Source organism: Aureobasidium melanogenum, assembly GCF_000721775.1.
Source record: "Aureobasidium melanogenum CBS 110374 unplaced genomic scaffold scaffold_6, whole genome shotgun sequence".
NCBI classification, from domain to species: domain Eukaryota; kingdom Fungi; phylum Ascomycota; class Dothideomycetes; order Dothideales; family Saccotheciaceae; genus Aureobasidium; species Aureobasidium melanogenum.
Window position 1 is genome coordinate 487,589 of NW_024470058.1, and position 16,281 is coordinate 503,869.

A 16,281-nucleotide genomic window follows, 5' to 3' on the forward strand; every position below is an offset into this window, starting at 1 on the left:
AGAATCGAAGGGAATACCAGAGTCTCCAATTCAGTTCAGCTCGCCCGTATTCCAATGGTACTTGGCGTATCGCGGGTTCGTGTAGGGATCCTCACCACCCCACTCTTGTTCTTCACTCTCCTTTTCCTCACACCAATCCACATTATCAATTTCGAGATTGCAACAAACGCAATCTGCCATGTCTATTCCACAACGCAACACCCCGACCGTCGCCTCCCATTCAAAATCCTCGTCGTCATGTTTGGTCAACTGCCTTCCGGCATACAGATAGACAACGAGGACACCCTTGAGCTTCCAGTCTTCTTGATCGGCCACGATGATGAAATGGGAATGCATTTCGTTGTCGTCTTTAATGGCTTCTTCGATATGGTAGTCATAAATTTCTCGGAGTGTGCGACCAGAGAAGTCTGGCTGAGGTGCAAGGACGCAGTTACTTGTTGTCATATCGCCCGTGTTCAGATCCTCGAGAAAGCGTTGTTGGCCGTCATGGTCCAGCGGAATCAAGGTATATGCTGCAAATTTGGAATGCAATTGATCAGTGCTGTCGTAGCCTTCCGGAGGATAGAATGGTAAAGTGTCTGCGAGCTCTCTGGTTGAGGCCATATTTCAACATTCGAATATCTGACGTATTGTGCAATCTCTGGCTGAGGAGTGCGTTGATATAGGCATATCTTTGAGGCTCCAGACGTGTCTGCTGCCTAGCTGGTGATCTCATTGCCTGCAGCTTACTCGCTTTGATGAATCCTTCTCGCGTTGTCCTCGCGTCGAACCCAAACCTACTCGGAGTAGCGATTTCACATGACTAATTCCGCTCAGATCTCCATTACCAGCAGGACCCATGAGCTCTCAAATTGTCCAAGAAGTCCAAGAAAAAATACAACCCGCCGAAGGAAACCGCTCGTCAGTCGTGAGGGGCACAGGCTTCACTCAATGAGAAAGCACGACCAAGACTTTTGACAGTCGAAGAATTCATTTCGCCTGCCACGATCGTAGTCACATTCTCCTTACCAACATCTCACTAACAAGGACAATTTTGTATCTATGTAGCACCGGTTGAAAAGGATCGCCTCCTTGACTACTCAGGGAAGAGATAATCTGACTTATGTCTTCACCTGGCTGCTCTTCATTATCAACGGTCAAGCTGAGCACCCTCACTCATGCACACGTAGAGGACGCAACGAATTCGACTGCAAGTATCATGGCGATTACAAAATTCCTTCAGACATGAAGATATACGACGAAATAGAATTCCTGCCCTATAGACGAACGTGGGAGCAGGAGAGCTTGTACACAAACATCTGCTTGGGTACCATCCCTGTCATGCCTCACTTTAATGGACAAAAAGATGCCCGAGAGCATCAGTGGACAGCATTCTGGGTTCAGTCATACGGCAAGTCGCTTATAGAGAACTCCCAGCGCCTCAGAGGTGGGCAGATTGGTGCTTCCATATGGAAGAAGAATGAGCGAACACGGTTCATTGGCTGGGACGCACTATGTCCTGCCAATTACACGGAGGAGCTTTTCAGAGGAAGCGAGCTGTCTCTCGTTCGGTGATAGATCACGAGTCATACAACCATTTCTTGTCTACATCCTCGGCCATCCGCGTCTGTGGCATTGTTGTATCGAGCTAAGCCTGTGCCTTCCACTATCGACAGGTATGCACTACGCGAACTATAATTCATAAGGCATCCCTCTTCACCACAGAATTCTTGACTCGACTGTCCTTGGCTAGCTACTTATGATACGATACGAACCATACGATATCATGAAGTCGCGTGTCTGTGGAAAAAAGATGACGATGCCGTCGAAGAGCCGCAACCCGAAGCTCTCGGCAGATGTTCCGCGGAGGCGATCGTCGGAAATAAAGCCAGGTCCACTTAACATGTCTCGAGGCCATAATCGTTGACCAAGCATTTATGATGATTCGCAGCAGATTTATCGGAACTCACGCTTGCTCTCATCTTACGTCTGCAGGCATGAAACCACATAAAGACCACGCAAAGACTTATTTCGGCAATGCTACAGAACTTCAGGGTTGAAGCGGACTTATCTCATTGGTCAATCCACTAGCTGTGCCGTAAGGTAGACTGTGTCATTTCATCCTGGTGCACGATATAGCAGCCGGAGACAACAATCACCAAGAAACCTTCCACTCCACTGCCAAGAAAACTGGCATTGAGTGAGCGGTTGGGCTAGTGCAGGAGACGTCTGCCTTTCCTTACAGCGAGATGCTCCGCGGTGCGTGATGATGAAGCGAAGTCCTTGATATCCGCTCGATAGATCGGTGACGATGGGAGTTGGGTTGGAAATGTCGACAGCAACCAGGGGCAATATGACGAGTCTGTATGATATGCCTGAAAGTCCCCAGCCGGCTTGTGTACCTATTGTCCATTTCGATATCACACACATCTAGACATGTCCAAAAATCTCCTGCGAAGGTCATTTGATCAGCTTCCTGAGTTCCCATCTCCACCAAGGACGTTGACCTCGAAGGGTCGTGTATTCAAAGTATGCACCATCACGACGATAGCCATCCTTTTGCTGCATATCTTCATGAGTGTAAGTAGTGTTGTATATACTCAAGACCATTATGCTGATCCAGGAATAGTTACCACATCATATTGATGATCTCCGACCAGAACGAATTGACGAAAAGCCTGCCTACCTGCATCTCTTGATTCCTGCGTCGCATCCTGATCAGAACCTTTGCAAAGTAGTCCTCAGTGCTGGAATTCTGAACTACCCAGCACCACGATTGCTGAACTGGAATCAAAAGTTCGACGATCCGAATCTTGTGGAAGGAGGATCACACATAGCCAAGATCTCTGGTATCAAGACTTACCTTGACAGCATGGACTCGGCTCGGGACTCTGACCTGGTGTTGATGGTCGACGGATACGATATTTGGTTCCAGCTGCGACCTCAAACAATACTCGACAGATATTTCGATATCAATCGTCGTGCCGACGAACGTGTGCAAAAGGAGCTTGGAAGCAGTGTCGTGAGGGCACACAACATCCATCAGCAGATCGTGTTCTCTTGCCAGAAGCGTTGCTGGCCATGGTCAGAAGAAGATCCAGCGTGCTATGCAGTCCCCGAATCGTCTTTGCCCAAAGACATCTACGGGCCAGAAACCGACACGGATATTGGGGACGAGAAAAATCCATATATCAAGTACCGACAAAGGTTCCTCAACTCGGGCGTAGCGATGGGTACGGTTGGAGCCATGCGCAAGCTGTTCACCGAAGCGCTGTCCCGGGCGGAACAAGATCCAAATTTTGGCAGCGATCAGAAAATCTTCTCTCAGCTGTTTGGCGAGCAGGAAGTTGCCCGTGAGGCTCTAAGACAGGAGTCAACACCTCAGTGGAAAAACCTACTTCGGAACGTCTTTAGTGATGGACGTCTTGGTCGATACAAGAAGGAACATCTAGATGCAGTTGCGGGCAGAGATCTTGAATTCGGCCTCGGTGTGGATTATGAAAGCTCTATCGGACTGGCCACAGTGTTTGCTGAAGATGACACCGAATGGCTAACAGCCAGTAATCAGGAACAGCTGGAGCAAGCCAATTCAATTCGTGGGATCGAGGCATCGAGTAGTAGGCTGAAGAATATCCTGAAGGATGTCGCGCAAACAGTGCCACCCTTTTGGACCTTCGAACAGCGACCCTTGCCACGCGAGCAATCATGGTCAGATGTTTCGCTTTTCACGAATGTGTGGACGGGTATCGCTCCAGCAGTGATCCATCACAACGCCCATCGAGACGGCATGAAATCGCTCAGAGAAGAATGGTGGAACCGTGCTTGGTACCAGGAGCACGCTCGCACTCTGTATAATAGTCATCTCATCGCGCCTTTGGGCCCGCTGGCCGTCTCGGACGGTAGACAATGGTGGAGCCCGGAGGATTGGAAAGGCGGCGCGCGTGTCGACCCTCAGGCTGTAACGAATGAGACTTGGGTGCGATATGAAGAGATGTGCGATGGCACAGAGGATGAGGTCTTTAGAGATGGACTAGGTCCATGGCGTCTCCCTGATGATCATTGAACAGGGCAATGACCGTGAGCAAGCACGTTTGCTGGGCTTGAAAAGTCGTCTATGATTTGAAAAGAAGCTCCTATGTTAGCTAATCATTCAGAAAGGACTGAACCAACACAGATGCTTCTCATGATTGTGTTCGTGGACGCAATCGCAGCATTCTGATGCATGGACCCATGTATCTGAACGCCTGAGACAGCTGCTCCATTACTTCACGATGAAGTTTTCGAGGAATTGTTCTCTCTACGTCTTTAGCGAGTTGGACTTGCATGTGAGTGCTTAAGGTAGTCGCAACTGCAGCCACCGATGCTGTCGTTGAGAACGCCGACCGATTACATCACCTTCGGCAGACCTTCCCTCTTCGCCAACCTTCCCCGCCTCCGTACCCCAACTGATCGACGGAAAGGGCCCCTTCTTCACCACTTTTCTTCCCCTCTCTGCTGCTATTCGAAGGCGAGCGCCGTTGACGCGTGCTTGTACATTACATCAAGCATGCCAATTTAGCCGGTATAAGGCTTGCACAGAGCTTGTCACACCGCGCTGGAAGTCGGCATCAACGGCACATCACTCCACTCCTCAGCCAATCTTATGGGGACCCCGGACAAAGTACTGTGGAGAAGATCAAGACAATTGTATCGGTTTGCCGATTCAGTGAAAGCGGCATAGACCAACGGATAAGTTGCAGGTGAGAAGTCCGAAACGAATATCAAGTCATGGCAAATGTCACAACCATGTGCAGGTCGACGATCACCTGAACAAAGTACTCCCAGCCGCGATCCTCTTTTCTTATACATACCTTTGCAATCTTTCTTACTTCCATCCTCGTTCCATCGTTTTTGTGCTTTTGGTATCAACTGGACTTCTTCTCAAGGATACTCTTGGACCACGCTCTATTCTTTCTCTTTGATCAGTCACCATGAGCCACAACGTTTTCACGACCCCAAATTATGGGGATCGTCGTTCAAGCGAGGTCTACGATGAGAAAGCCGCTGTCGACATGATTGATCGAGTTGAGACCGCAAACACAACACCAGGATTGACGCGGGCCGAAGCCCCAGAACTTGTTCGCAACATGTCTCCAGAAGAGCGAGCGCATGCGGAAAAGGTCCTGGTTCGAAAAATTGATTTCAGACTCATGCCTATGCTTGTTCTGATGTACATTCTCAACTATCTTGACCGTAACAACATTGCTTCGGCGCGTTTGGCTGGACTGGAGACTGATCTGGCCTTGACATCTTCACAATATGAGACTAGTGTCTCGATTCTGTTTGTCGGATACTTGTTGATGCAGAGTAAGAGTGGCTATCACTATTTTGAAGGACTTCATTCTAACAGTACCAGTCCCTTCCAATCTTTTCCTCAACAAAATCGGCAAACCTGCTTTGTATCTCCCAGCAGTGATGTGTGTCTGGGGTGTCATCTCAACATGCACAGCTGCCGTCCAAAGTTTCGGTGGACTTGTAGCAGTCAGATTTGTGCTAGGTGAGTCCGAAAAGTTGAGTCTGCTTCATACGTGCTGCTAATCAGAATGATGTAACAGGTTTCGTCGAGGCTGCCTACTTCCGTGAGTCAATCTCTTCTATTTCTATTACAACCATGATGCTAACAACAATGAAGCTGGTTGTCTGTTCTTCTTGTCTTCTTGGTACACTCGCAAGGAGCTCGCATTCCGCTCTGCCGTCCTTTACTCTGGCTCATTGATCTCGGGTGCATTCTCAGGCCTCATTGCCGCTGGAATTCTCAACGGCATGTCAGGAAGCCTCGGTCTGGCGGCATGGCGTTGGCTCTGTAAGTCTTTGCATGAGCAATGTGAGGTGAGAAGTATACTGAAGTAGCTATAGTCATCATCGAAGGTTGCATCACCATTACAATCGCTTTCATCGCTTTCTTTATCCTTCCAAATTTCCCTCGTACCACCGGGTGGCTTTCTGAGGAAGAACGCCAACTCGCTGTTTGGAGGCTTCAAGAGGATATCGGTATGGATGATTGGGTCAGTAGTGAGGGACAATCGTTCTGGCATGGCTTTAAGCTTGCCTTCCTGGATATCAAGACGTACATTCTCATGGCTTTGCTTTTTGGCATCGTTGCTAGTGGCTCTGTCACCAACTTCTTCCCAACAGGTACGAGATACATATTTGTTGAATCGTGATCAGGCGCTGACTTTTTGTATAGTTGTGGCAACCTTGGGTTACAGCAAGATCATCAGTTTGTGTCTGACAGCACCACCTTACTGCTTGGCCGTCATCACCGCGTTCTGTAACGCCCTTCACGCAGACCGCACTGGAGAACGCTTCTTCCACATCACCATCCCCCTCTTATTTGCAGTTGCCGCATTCATTCTTGCCGCATGCACAACATCCACCGCACCCCGCTACGTTGCCATGATGCTCATGGTTCCTGGAGTCTACACTGGCTACGTCGTCGCTCTCGCCTGGATCAGCAACACCATCCCCCGCCCACCAGCAAAACGTGCCGCGGCTCTTGCAGGCATCAATGCCATTTCCAACGCCAGCAGTATCTACGCCTCGTACATGTATCCCCAATCGGCAGGACCCAGATATGTGGTTGCGATGAGTGTGAATTGCGCTACTGCTGCCTTGGCAATTATTATGGCATTTACTCTAAGGATGATTTTGGTGAGGTTGAATAAGAAGTTGGATAGAGGCGAGCATGTGGAAGGTGCCGTCAGTGCTGGACAGGCTATTCCTGGCGAAGCAGCTAAGAAGGGATTCAGATTCTTGCTTTAAGTTAGGTGTCTATAGTCTGATCTTCGATCTGTATCTAAGATGCTACATACAAAATGGTTCTCTATTTGACTTCCTTCTGTATTGTGAGCTAGACACGTCTAGCGTATACGTATCCTATGTCATCAAACAGAATAGCCAAGGTTTCATCGCGAGCAACAAGCTCTGAAAGCCTGGTCAAGACTTGAGCACGCCTTCCCTTCAGGCTTATCTCTACGGCAAGGCATGTCCACAAACCGGATATCTGAGGAATGTAACGATTCAATTAGAAAATTCATACCATCATTAACACTGATCTCTATACAAAAACTTCCTTCCTATACCAGCGAACCTTATCACAAGTGCCTTGTGCATCTTTCGTCGTGGGTATCGTCTTCCAACCTACAATTTGATTTGCAAGTTCACAAGTCACATACTCAATCTCTTCCCAAAGCTCCCTTTCGACATCTCTGCCAAATCGTTTCTCGGTTTCTTCCTTGGTACCGATCAATCTGTGCGGTATCCCCGTCTTCGCATCGACAAGCACACCAGTATCAATTAATTGTACAGGATCGTACTTTGGAATGTTGTGATGTACCGAAAAGGCGTCTGGGGGGTTATCCATGGTGGTTACGCTGGCAGCTGTAGAGGTAGAGTCTTGTGTGGGATCGTATTGCAGCATTGCTCCTCCGTGGTAGGCGCCGTGTTCGTAGTAGCCGATTGTGTCTACGCATTTCTTGACTTGGTGGAAGGGTGCTTGGGCTACTCGAGCTGCGTGGATGAAAGAGTCTTTGTCGCCTTCGCCGGGTCCTCCTTGGCTCATAAGCGGGTAGTACACGTCAGGGCCGTAGTAGTTGTAGTAGGCTGCAAGTAACAGAGTCAACGCATGACTAGATTTTGAGACCAAGAGCTGGCCAGATTCTGTGGAGGCGAGCGCATTCATTGGTGGTACTGGCTGGCCAGTGATCTCAAAAAGATGTGCAGAAGCAGACGACGCCCAAAAGTCTGGCCAAGTCACCAGACCAGTGGAAGAAAATGGCTCTTGCACAAAAGCATGAGAAGGGTCTTTGGCAACAAAAGCATCAGCATCCAGGAACAGCACGTTCTCAAACGAAGAAGCCAAGATCGCAAACACCTTGACTTGGAAACTTGCAAGGTATCTTGCCCATTTTCCTAGACGGTCTTCTAGTCGCAAGCAATGTGCATTCATGCTAGGAAGAAGAGTCTGACACGTATGCGAAGCCAATTCTGCCTCAGTATCCACGAAGAGCTCGACAGGTAGTTGTGAACCGGTTCTTCGCAACATTCTCAGAGATATGACAAAGACTGGGAGGTACTTTCCAGCAGCCGAAGAAACGATTCCCGAAGCCCCTGTTTGATAAGGAAGACTGATGTGCTGGGCAGATTGCATATATGCACTATGCGCAAATCGCATGGTAGCAACATCATTCGCCGTGAGATTAAGAAGATCCGGTCTCGGTGTTTCTGTATTGGTCTTCCAGAAGACCATAGCAGCTGCTTGGCCAGTTCGTTTGATATCGACATCACCAGGCGAATTTTCTTTCAATGCTTTAAAGACAACATTGCCAAAGCTGGCGAATTCCTGTTCTGTGACAAGGCCTTGGTGACTGCGAATGGGATGTCAGTGGCAACATTAGGGGCGACGAATCGATCACTCAACAAACATACCCGAAAGCGGATTTAATGCCATCCCAATAAACGAACGTCAACAACACCAGGAGACCAACTCCCAAGATTCGAAAGTTATGAGACCGTAACATCAGAGCGTGTCGTGCATGGTCAGAGAGTCTTGTCAGTGTGTAAAAGGACTCTATGCATGACGCATTCAAAAACAAGACAAAGTCAACAATATTGTTGTCGTATGCATGCCACGAAAGCCCGCTGGCCAAGCAAGATCTAGGTTTCTTGGACAGGCTGCTCTAGGCTCAAAACGGGTTGGCAGATACGCCCCTTCCCTCGTATCTATCCCGATAGCCGCTTGATATGGAGGATTGTGGGGGTTTAACCATGGCGTTTGTCTGTCGCAATGTGGAGCAGAGTCAACTATGTATCAAAAGAAGAATTGAAGCAAGGTATATGCAAAATGCACGAAAATTATGGAGTTGTTGATCTGAACACAAATGCAGGTCAAGATTGACCCTGCCCCTTGGACCCTTGGCAGATGCATTCCTGTTGAAAAGGATAAAAATAGCTTCGGGTTTAAGTCTCGTCCGAGAAACCGAGGCATATGTGAGTGACATTGATGGTCCTATCCTAACCTTCCCTTTCTATTGACCTCTGCAACATGGATATCATCAGAGCGTCAACATTGACGAGCCCAGCAACAACATTGTGAAGATAGCGGCCAGAGACGGCGAGCCTCGAGCGCCGACGCTCGAATCAGGGGTCTCCCGGCTCAAATCAGGATTTTCCCGGCCATCATTTGCAGTACACACAAAGGCCTGAGTGCTGATATCATAGTTTCTAGCAAGACAACTCGAGAAAGTGCCATTGGTAGAGTCAGAAATGCAGCTAATGTAGCACCCCTCTGAGTAGACGAGCAGGCCGTCGCCACTGTCATAGTTCGAACAGCACTTCCTCATCGCTCTAGTGGCATTGACTGACATGGGAAGACTGCATCTCTGCTGGATCGGCCAGTCGAGGGTTTGGTTGTCAGGTGGTTGAGTACCGAATCCACACGATGGCGAAATGATGATCTTTGGGTCGGTACAATTGATTCCACAATTTGGCGCAACGACGACTTCTGGGTCGTTACATTTGAAGTTTCTGACTTCTTTGTCGGCTAGACAGCGTTGGAGAGCTTGGTAAGCTTCAGTGTCATTGCTATTGGCGATTGCACAGGAAGCAAAAGGGCCGATCGTGGTATTGAAGTAATAAAGATCACTTTCTGCGCGTCCGCAGCATTGAGCAAGTGTGGACGGAAAATTGTTGCAGGCTGGGGCAGAGCATGCGGCCTGAGAGAAGTTTGAAGAAGTTGAGTCTCTCCATGCATCAGGGATACCATATTGCAGGTCTCTTGGGCATGCGTCGACTGGGTTGTTGGTTATGTTGGTTGCGTTTGACATATTGGCTGTCAGCTGAATCAATTGAGTTTCTATCACGACAGGATATCCTCAGGAAATCGTAGTTCTTATATTAGATCTGTGCTGATGATCCTCTGACCGGAAGGTCCTTGGCTCTTACGTACGAGTGCTGTGCTATGCAATCATTTGAAAGTCCCTTGCTTGTCCTGATTTGAGTCTGGTGACCTCTATTCTTTGCTTTACCTTGGCAAATCCTTCGTGGGTGATTATAGGCTTGGCTCTAGGGATATCTGTTTTGTGATGTAGTTGCTGTAGAAGCCTTGCGTCAGAGTCTCATGCAGTGAACGTTGTTAATCAAAATCAGTCTTGGTTCTGGCGTAGTTCATCACAGTGCGTCGGCGAGATCGAAAAGAATCTGGAGGTAACAGCAAAACAGCAAACAGTTCGTCGTGGATTTAAGGGGTATCTAGTAAAAGTCGTAAGGTGCAATCAAGTGATATCGTTCGTCAAGAAAAGAGTTGGTTCAGCCAAGTTTGTTCAACCATCCACCGATTCGTTCACGGCCATTCTGGCTGCTGATACTGCCCAGTCGCTGCCTTAGGCTTGGTCTTCTTGCGGGAAGTTGGACAGGTTCTGGAGGTAAAATTAGACCAAGCAAGCTCTCGGTACCGAATGCATTGAGCGCAAGTCCGGGGTTATTATCGAAGAAAGATGTAGATTGACGTCTCGATCTGCGACCACTCTCACGCTCACCACGACGAGCAAATGCAGCGTCACCGATGACACTGGCATTGATGTGGGATGCGGTTGAGATGTAGTTGTCGTTGAGGAAATGGTCGCCGCGGTTGCCAAAAACTTCTTCTGTGACAGTGTCACGACGGCGGGGACGGGGACGGTCAGTTGTTGGTCGGTCAGAGATGTTGGTGGTGGACAGACGACGAGCCAAGGCTTCATCGGCACGCTCTTGACGTCTTCGTGCATCGAGTTCTTGCTGATAGTTCATAGGTGTGCGGGTGTTTCTAGAATGGTTTCTGCGTAGTTCGTGTCGGTCATTTCTGTCATGAGTTTCGTTTCTTTCGGTTCTGTCGCGACGGGGTGCGTTTACGACGGTCTCTGCAACGCGCATGTGGTTCAAGCGATCATGGTCGGGAACAGCAGCGTAGTTGAACCATGGACATTCGCAAGTCTTCCAGGGGCTGGCACAGAGCATACAGAAGTCGGAGCCACAGCGGCAGGTCATGTGGTTGCAGCCCTCGTTTAGTTCAACCATAGCTCTGCAGTTGTAGCAGCGTTGCCAACCCTTTTCTTTAGCCAGATCGACAAGTCTCTTAGTGTCTGGATCTTTGGGACATTCGCCGGTGGTGTGCAACTTGTTGTTGCACAAGGTGCAGACCTTGGTCTTGCATCTGGGACAGCGACCATACTTGCGGCCATGGAGCTTGTGCATATTGGCAGGCTTGATCCATTGGCCGCAGCCTTTTGCAGGGCAGTAGAGGCGGTTCTTTGTGGTGTACTCTTGGTATTTAGAGTTCCAGAGGAGTTTGAACTTATCGTCGAAGAGGTGGTCGACGTGCTTCAAGGGAATGTGATCTGGGCTGCAGCATCTGGGCGGCATGTGCTGAGGGTCTTTGAGGGACATGGTAAAGATGCGGCGCAGACATGAGTTGCACATTCGGTGACCGCATGGTAGCTTAGCTGACCGAGTTACAGGCACGTCGTCGGAGCCGCATGTCAGGCATTCGGCGGTACGAACACGCGGTGAAGTTGACGAGGCGGTGGCTGGAGCGGGTATCGAGGGACGGAAGATGGAGCCTAGGAAAGACGAAGTGCGACGATGGTGCTTCTTGTCCTTGTCCTTGTCAATGGGCTTGTCGTCGGAAGGCTTGGTCTGACTTGTCGAGGCGCTTCGCTGCAGTTTGGGCCGTTTCTCGACCGCGGGAGTGTCGTGTTTGCTCTTGGGCACGCTCGATACCGACACAGACGTCTTTGACTTTGACTTGGATGGCTCATAGTAATAGCGGAGTGTGTCTGGCGCCTTTGTCACGCTGCTCCGGCGTGAAGAAGCAGCCATGACGGCACCCGTGACATGCTAAAGTCAAAGTGAATGTGGGCCAGATTGACATGGTCCCCAGTCGAGCAAACCACTGCGCACAGACCATGGACCTCTCTAAAACTCCGTCTGCTATGACACATTTCGACTCATCGGTCTTGACCTTCCTTTCTGATCTCCACTGACAACTTACTCCAATATACTGCTTTCCTATCTCCATCTGGTCAACTGGTCTTGTATACCGTCTCAATTGACTCGTAAAGCTCTATACCATTCACCGCCGATACCGGCCACCACAAATTTATTCGGTCGATACTGATAACTACACCATTTCGCATACCAATATTTATATTGCTGTATTTTCAAGCCATTTCTCTCGCAGCTGTGATACATGCTAACAGAGCTTCAGCATCCAGCATAATGGCTGACCCGAGACCCAACCCCACCTCGGACCTCCATTGGAGTGACTACAGAGGTGCTATCCACCAAATCTTTGCTGCAAATGCAAACAAGCACCCTGAAAGGACTTGTGTTGTTGAAACTGCCTCTTCCAACTCTCCCAAGAGGGTAATCGCCCTCGTTCCCCTCTCCGACTGCATCCACACTAAACTTTTCTAGGTCTTCACATATAAGCACATCAACGAATCCAGTAATGTCCTGGCACATCACCTTGTGGCCAGCGGTGTGCAACGAGGTGAAGTTGTCATGGTCTACGCTCACCGTGGTGTTGACTTGGTCGTTGCTGTCATGGGTGTGCTCAAGGCTGGTGCTACTTTCTCCGTCATTGACCCTCTGTACCCTGCAGACCGCCAAATAATTTACCTCGATGTTGCCAAGCCTCGCGCTCTGGTCGTCATCGAGAAGGCCTCTCAAGAAGCTGGTGAGCTTTCCGCTACCGTTCGCGAGTACATTCAGGAGAACCTGAGACTCAGAACTGAGGTTCCTGGCTTGCAATTACAGGACGATGGTTCTGTCATTGGTGGCAACGTTGATGGTCGTGATTGCCTTGAGGCTCAGCAGCAATCTCGTGCTCAACTTCCTGATGTTGTTGTCGGCCCGGACTCAACCCCTACTCTATCCTTTACTTCTGGTTCAGAGGGAAGACCCAAGGGTGTCAAGGGTCGCCACTTTTCGCTAGCATACTACTTCCCTTGGATGCAGGAGCGCTTCGGCTTGTCCGAGAAGGACCACTTTTCCATGCTCAGCGGTATCGCTCACGACCCAATTCAGCGCGATATCTTCACTCCTCTTTTCCTGGGTGCACGCCTTATTGTGCCCCCTGCTGAGGACATCACCTTCGACAGACTAGCTAAGTGGGCTAGCGACAACGAGATCAGCGTCACTCATCTCACTCCCGCCATGGGTCAAATTCTTCTCGGTAGCTTGGAACCCAAGGTCAACTCATTGCATTCGGCATTCTTTGTCGGTGACATTCTCTTGAAGAGAGATTGCCGTAGATTGCAAGATCTGGCCCCTAACGTTCGCATCAAGAACATGTACGGTACCACCGAGACACAAAGAGCCGTCAGTTTCTATGAGATTCCTAGCAAGTCCGAAGACGCTTCATACCTCGACAAGATGGGTGATGTTATTCCTGCTGGAAAGGGTATGCTCGACGTTCAGCTGCTCGTGGTCGATCGTTCGAACAGAGACCGCATCTGTGAGGTTGGTGAGATTGGTGAGATTTATGTCAGAGCCGGTGGTTTGGCAGAGGGCTACCTCGGTCCCGAGCTCAAGGAGCTCACCAACTCCAAGTTTGTGCAGAACTGGTTCGTCGATAACGAGAAGTGGGTCAAGGAGGACCAAGAGAAGGCTGCCAATGCCGGCAAGGATGAGCCTTGGAGAGAGTTCTACAAGGGCCCAAGAGACAGACTTTACCGCTCCGGTGATCTGGGAAGATACACTGCTGATGGTAACGTCGAGTGTACTGGCAGAGCAGACGACCAAGTCAAGATTCGCGGCTTCCGTATCGAGCTTGGTGAGATCGACACTCATCTTTCTCAGCATCCTCTTATTAGAGAGAACGTCACTCTGGTCAAGCGCGATCACGAAGAGGAGCAGATTCTTGTCAGCTACTACGTTCCTGACCTTAACAAGTGGTCAGCCTGGAAGCAATCAAGGGGTGAGGCCGAGTCTAATGTCGCCGATGATTTGAGCATCCCAGAGAGACTGAAGATGTTCAACACATTGACCAATGACGTCAGAGAGCACCTGAAGAAGAAGCTGGCTTCTTACGCCGTTCCGACCCTCTTCATTCCTATGGTCAGACTTCCTCTGACCCCCAACGGCAAGGTTGACAAGAGAGCACTTCCCTTCCCTGAGAAGTCGGAACTGCTTGCTGCTTCATCGAGCCAGCCTGTTCAGGACGCTGCCACTCGTTCCGACACAGAGAAAGCGCTTGCTGAGATCTGGGCTCTTTACCTTCGCAGTTATGCAGCGGACAGCATTCCTTCAAATGTTCCCTTCTTCGACCTTGGTGGCAACAGTATTGCTGCTGTTCAAATCCCATCTCAGATTCGTAAGAAGTGGCCTGATGTTACTGTTCCAGTCAGTGCCATCTCAAAGAACCCTACTCTCCAACAGCTCGCTGGAGACATCGATCGTTCTCTGAATCCCGTCGGCCTCCGTCTTGATGCACAGGCTCCCGAGACTGAAGACCAGGAGGAGTTCTATTCGAACAGCCTCCCCGAGTTGATCAAGGAGATCCCTGCCAAGATTCAATCTGCTAGCAGAGAATCGGCCAAGCAACAAACCGTCTTCTTGACCGGAGCAACTGGATTCTTGGGATCTTACATTCTTCGTGATCTGCTCTCGTCGGGCAACAAGGTCATTGCACATGTCCGCGCGAAGTCGACAGAGGACGCTTTGCAGCGTGTCAAGGCGACGTGCCAGGCGTATGGCATTTGGACAGACTCATGGGCTTCGAATCTTGAGTGTGTCACTGGTGACTTGCAGGAACAACCTCTGCTCGGCATGCAACAAGATGTGTATGACCGTGTCGCCAAGGAAGCTGATGTTGTGATTCACAACGGTGCCATTGTGCACTGGCTGAAGCCCTACTCATCTCTGAAGTCTGCCAACGTGCTGAGTACTATTTCGGCAATCAAGCTGTGTGCAACTGGCAAAGCCAAGAAGATGGCCTTCGTCAGTTCTACAAGTGCTCTCGACTCTGACCACTACGTCGAGCTGTCCAAGAACCTTATTGCTTCGGGTGCTGCTGGTGTCAGCGAGTCTGATGACATGGAGGGAAGTAGACAAGGTCTTACTACTGGTTACGGTCAAGGCAAGTGGGTGTCTGAACGCCTCATGGAGGAAGCCGGAAGAAGAGGTCTTGTTGGCTCAATCATCCGTGCCGGTTACGTGCTCGGTGACCCCAAGACTGGCACAACCAACACCGACGACTTCCTTATCCGCATGCTCAAGGGCTGCGTGCAAGTCGGCTCCAGACCCGACATCACCAACACCATCAACATGGTACCTGTCGACCACGTTGCCAGACTTGTCATCGCCACAGCACTCAACCAGCCTGTTGCACCCATGGTTGTTTGCCATGTCACTGGCCACCCCAGACTGACCTTCAACCAATACCTCGCCGCGCTGGAAGCTTTCGGCTACGAAGCCCCCAAAGTCGACTTCCCCAAGTGGAGAGACGCCGTCGAAAAGTTCGTCGAGCAAGGCAAAGAAGAGCACGCTCTTCTCGGCCTGTACCACATGGTAACCGGCGATCTTCCCGGCAGCACCAAAGCACCCGAATTGGATGACAGAAACGCTGCTGCTGCGTTGAAGGCCGATGCAGCAAGATCTGGCCAGGACTTTTCTGCTGGCAGTGCTGTTACTGAGGATATTGTGGGACAGTACCTTTCGTTCCTTATCGCTAGAGGATTCATGCCTAAGCCTACAAAGAAGGGTATCAAGACTCTCCCCGAGGCTAGGATTACGCAAGAGCAAATTGAGGCGTTGGATCGTGTTGGAGGACGTGGCGGTGCTGCGTAAATGATTGTGTATAACACAAAGACAAAAGCATAGAAAGGAATTTTTGCAAAGCATATATGGATGATGTTTACAGATAACATATTGAACTTTTAAGGTCACTTGACTGGGCCATATATGTTGCACATTCTATTGACTCGAGCAAAATGACCGTCGATCAACTTGTGATCCAACGAGCAATAGACGCATACCGCTCTCAATAGTATGTTCGGGCTCCGAGGCCGCAATCGAGCAACAGAAGGTCATACAGTGCTGTGCCACTAAAGAACAAATCGTAGTCACGTAAAATTGAGATGGAGACAATATGATTGTCAATTAAAAATGAATTCTGATTGTGATGATCGTGTACTTGATCCCAAAAAGTCTGATGTGTGTCTGTCTCTCTTCTCAATCCCAAAGAAGGATTGTATTCTCTCTCCCTTCCCTCTTCCAAGAATGTTT

At 49.7% G+C, this 16,281-nt stretch overlaps 8 protein-coding genes across 8 annotated transcripts; 4 read left to right on the forward strand and 4 right to left on the reverse strand.

Annotated features, from left to right (window-relative positions):
* Nucleotides 1-30: 30 nt before the first annotated feature.
* On the reverse strand, nt 31-603 carry M437DRAFT_74074 (uncharacterized protein; the record flags this gene model as incomplete). Its single annotated transcript, XM_041026172.1, has 1 exon — nt 31-603. The coding sequence occupies one exon, from the start codon at nt 601-603 to the stop codon at nt 31-33; it is 573 nt and encodes a 190-aa protein (XP_040881260.1).
* A 621-nt stretch (nt 604-1,224) lies between these two features.
* M437DRAFT_64791 (uncharacterized protein) lies at nt 1,225-1,554 on the forward strand (the record flags this gene model as incomplete). Its single annotated transcript, XM_041024479.1, has 1 exon — nt 1,225-1,554. One exon carries the CDS (start codon nt 1,225-1,227, stop codon nt 1,552-1,554), a length of 330 nt encoding a protein of 109 aa, XP_040881261.1.
* An 861-nt stretch (nt 1,555-2,415) lies between these two features.
* Nucleotides 2,416-4,042, forward strand: M437DRAFT_83182 (uncharacterized protein; the record flags this gene model as incomplete). Its single annotated transcript, XM_041027885.1, has 2 exons — nt 2,416-2,559; nt 2,609-4,042. 2 exons carry the CDS (start codon nt 2,416-2,418, stop codon nt 4,040-4,042), a joined length of 1,578 nt encoding a protein of 525 aa, XP_040881262.1.
* Nucleotides 4,043-5,030: 988 nt separating this feature from the next.
* M437DRAFT_44680 (MFS transporter) lies at nt 5,031-6,780 on the forward strand (the record flags this gene model as incomplete). Its single annotated transcript, XM_041020947.1, has 6 exons — nt 5,031-5,325; nt 5,375-5,515; nt 5,574-5,597; nt 5,651-5,821; nt 5,875-6,153; nt 6,206-6,780. The coding sequence occupies 6 exons, from the start codon at nt 5,031-5,033 to the stop codon at nt 6,778-6,780; spliced, it is 1,485 nt and encodes a 494-aa protein (XP_040881263.1).
* A 295-nt stretch (nt 6,781-7,075) lies between these two features.
* Nucleotides 7,076-8,467, reverse strand: M437DRAFT_83184 (nucleotide-diphospho-sugar transferase; the record flags this gene model as incomplete). The annotated part of the gene is made up of 2 exons (XM_041027886.1): nt 7,076-8,384; nt 8,442-8,467. 2 exons carry the CDS (start codon nt 8,465-8,467, stop codon nt 7,076-7,078), a joined length of 1,335 nt encoding a protein of 444 aa, XP_040881264.1.
* A 604-nt stretch (nt 8,468-9,071) lies between these two features.
* On the reverse strand, nt 9,072-9,842 carry M437DRAFT_64795 (uncharacterized protein; the record flags this gene model as incomplete). The annotated part of the gene is made up of 1 exon (XM_041024480.1): nt 9,072-9,842. One exon carries the CDS (start codon nt 9,840-9,842, stop codon nt 9,072-9,074), a length of 771 nt encoding a protein of 256 aa, XP_040881265.1.
* A 700-nt stretch (nt 9,843-10,542) lies between these two features.
* On the reverse strand, nt 10,543-11,523 carry M437DRAFT_14194 (uncharacterized protein; the record flags this gene model as incomplete). Its single annotated transcript, XM_041018749.1, has 1 exon — nt 10,543-11,523. A coding segment is annotated over one exon (981 nt), but the record flags the coding sequence as incomplete, so codon positions are not given.
* Nucleotides 11,524-12,270: 747 nt separating this feature from the next.
* M437DRAFT_44584 (large subunit of L-aminoadipate-semialdehyde dehydrogenase) lies at nt 12,271-15,843 on the forward strand (the record flags this gene model as incomplete). The annotated part of the gene is made up of 2 exons (XM_041020928.1): nt 12,271-12,417; nt 12,469-15,843. The coding sequence occupies 2 exons, from the start codon at nt 12,271-12,273 to the stop codon at nt 15,841-15,843; spliced, it is 3,522 nt and encodes a 1,173-aa protein (XP_040881267.1).
* Nucleotides 15,844-16,281: the final 438 nt, after the last annotated feature.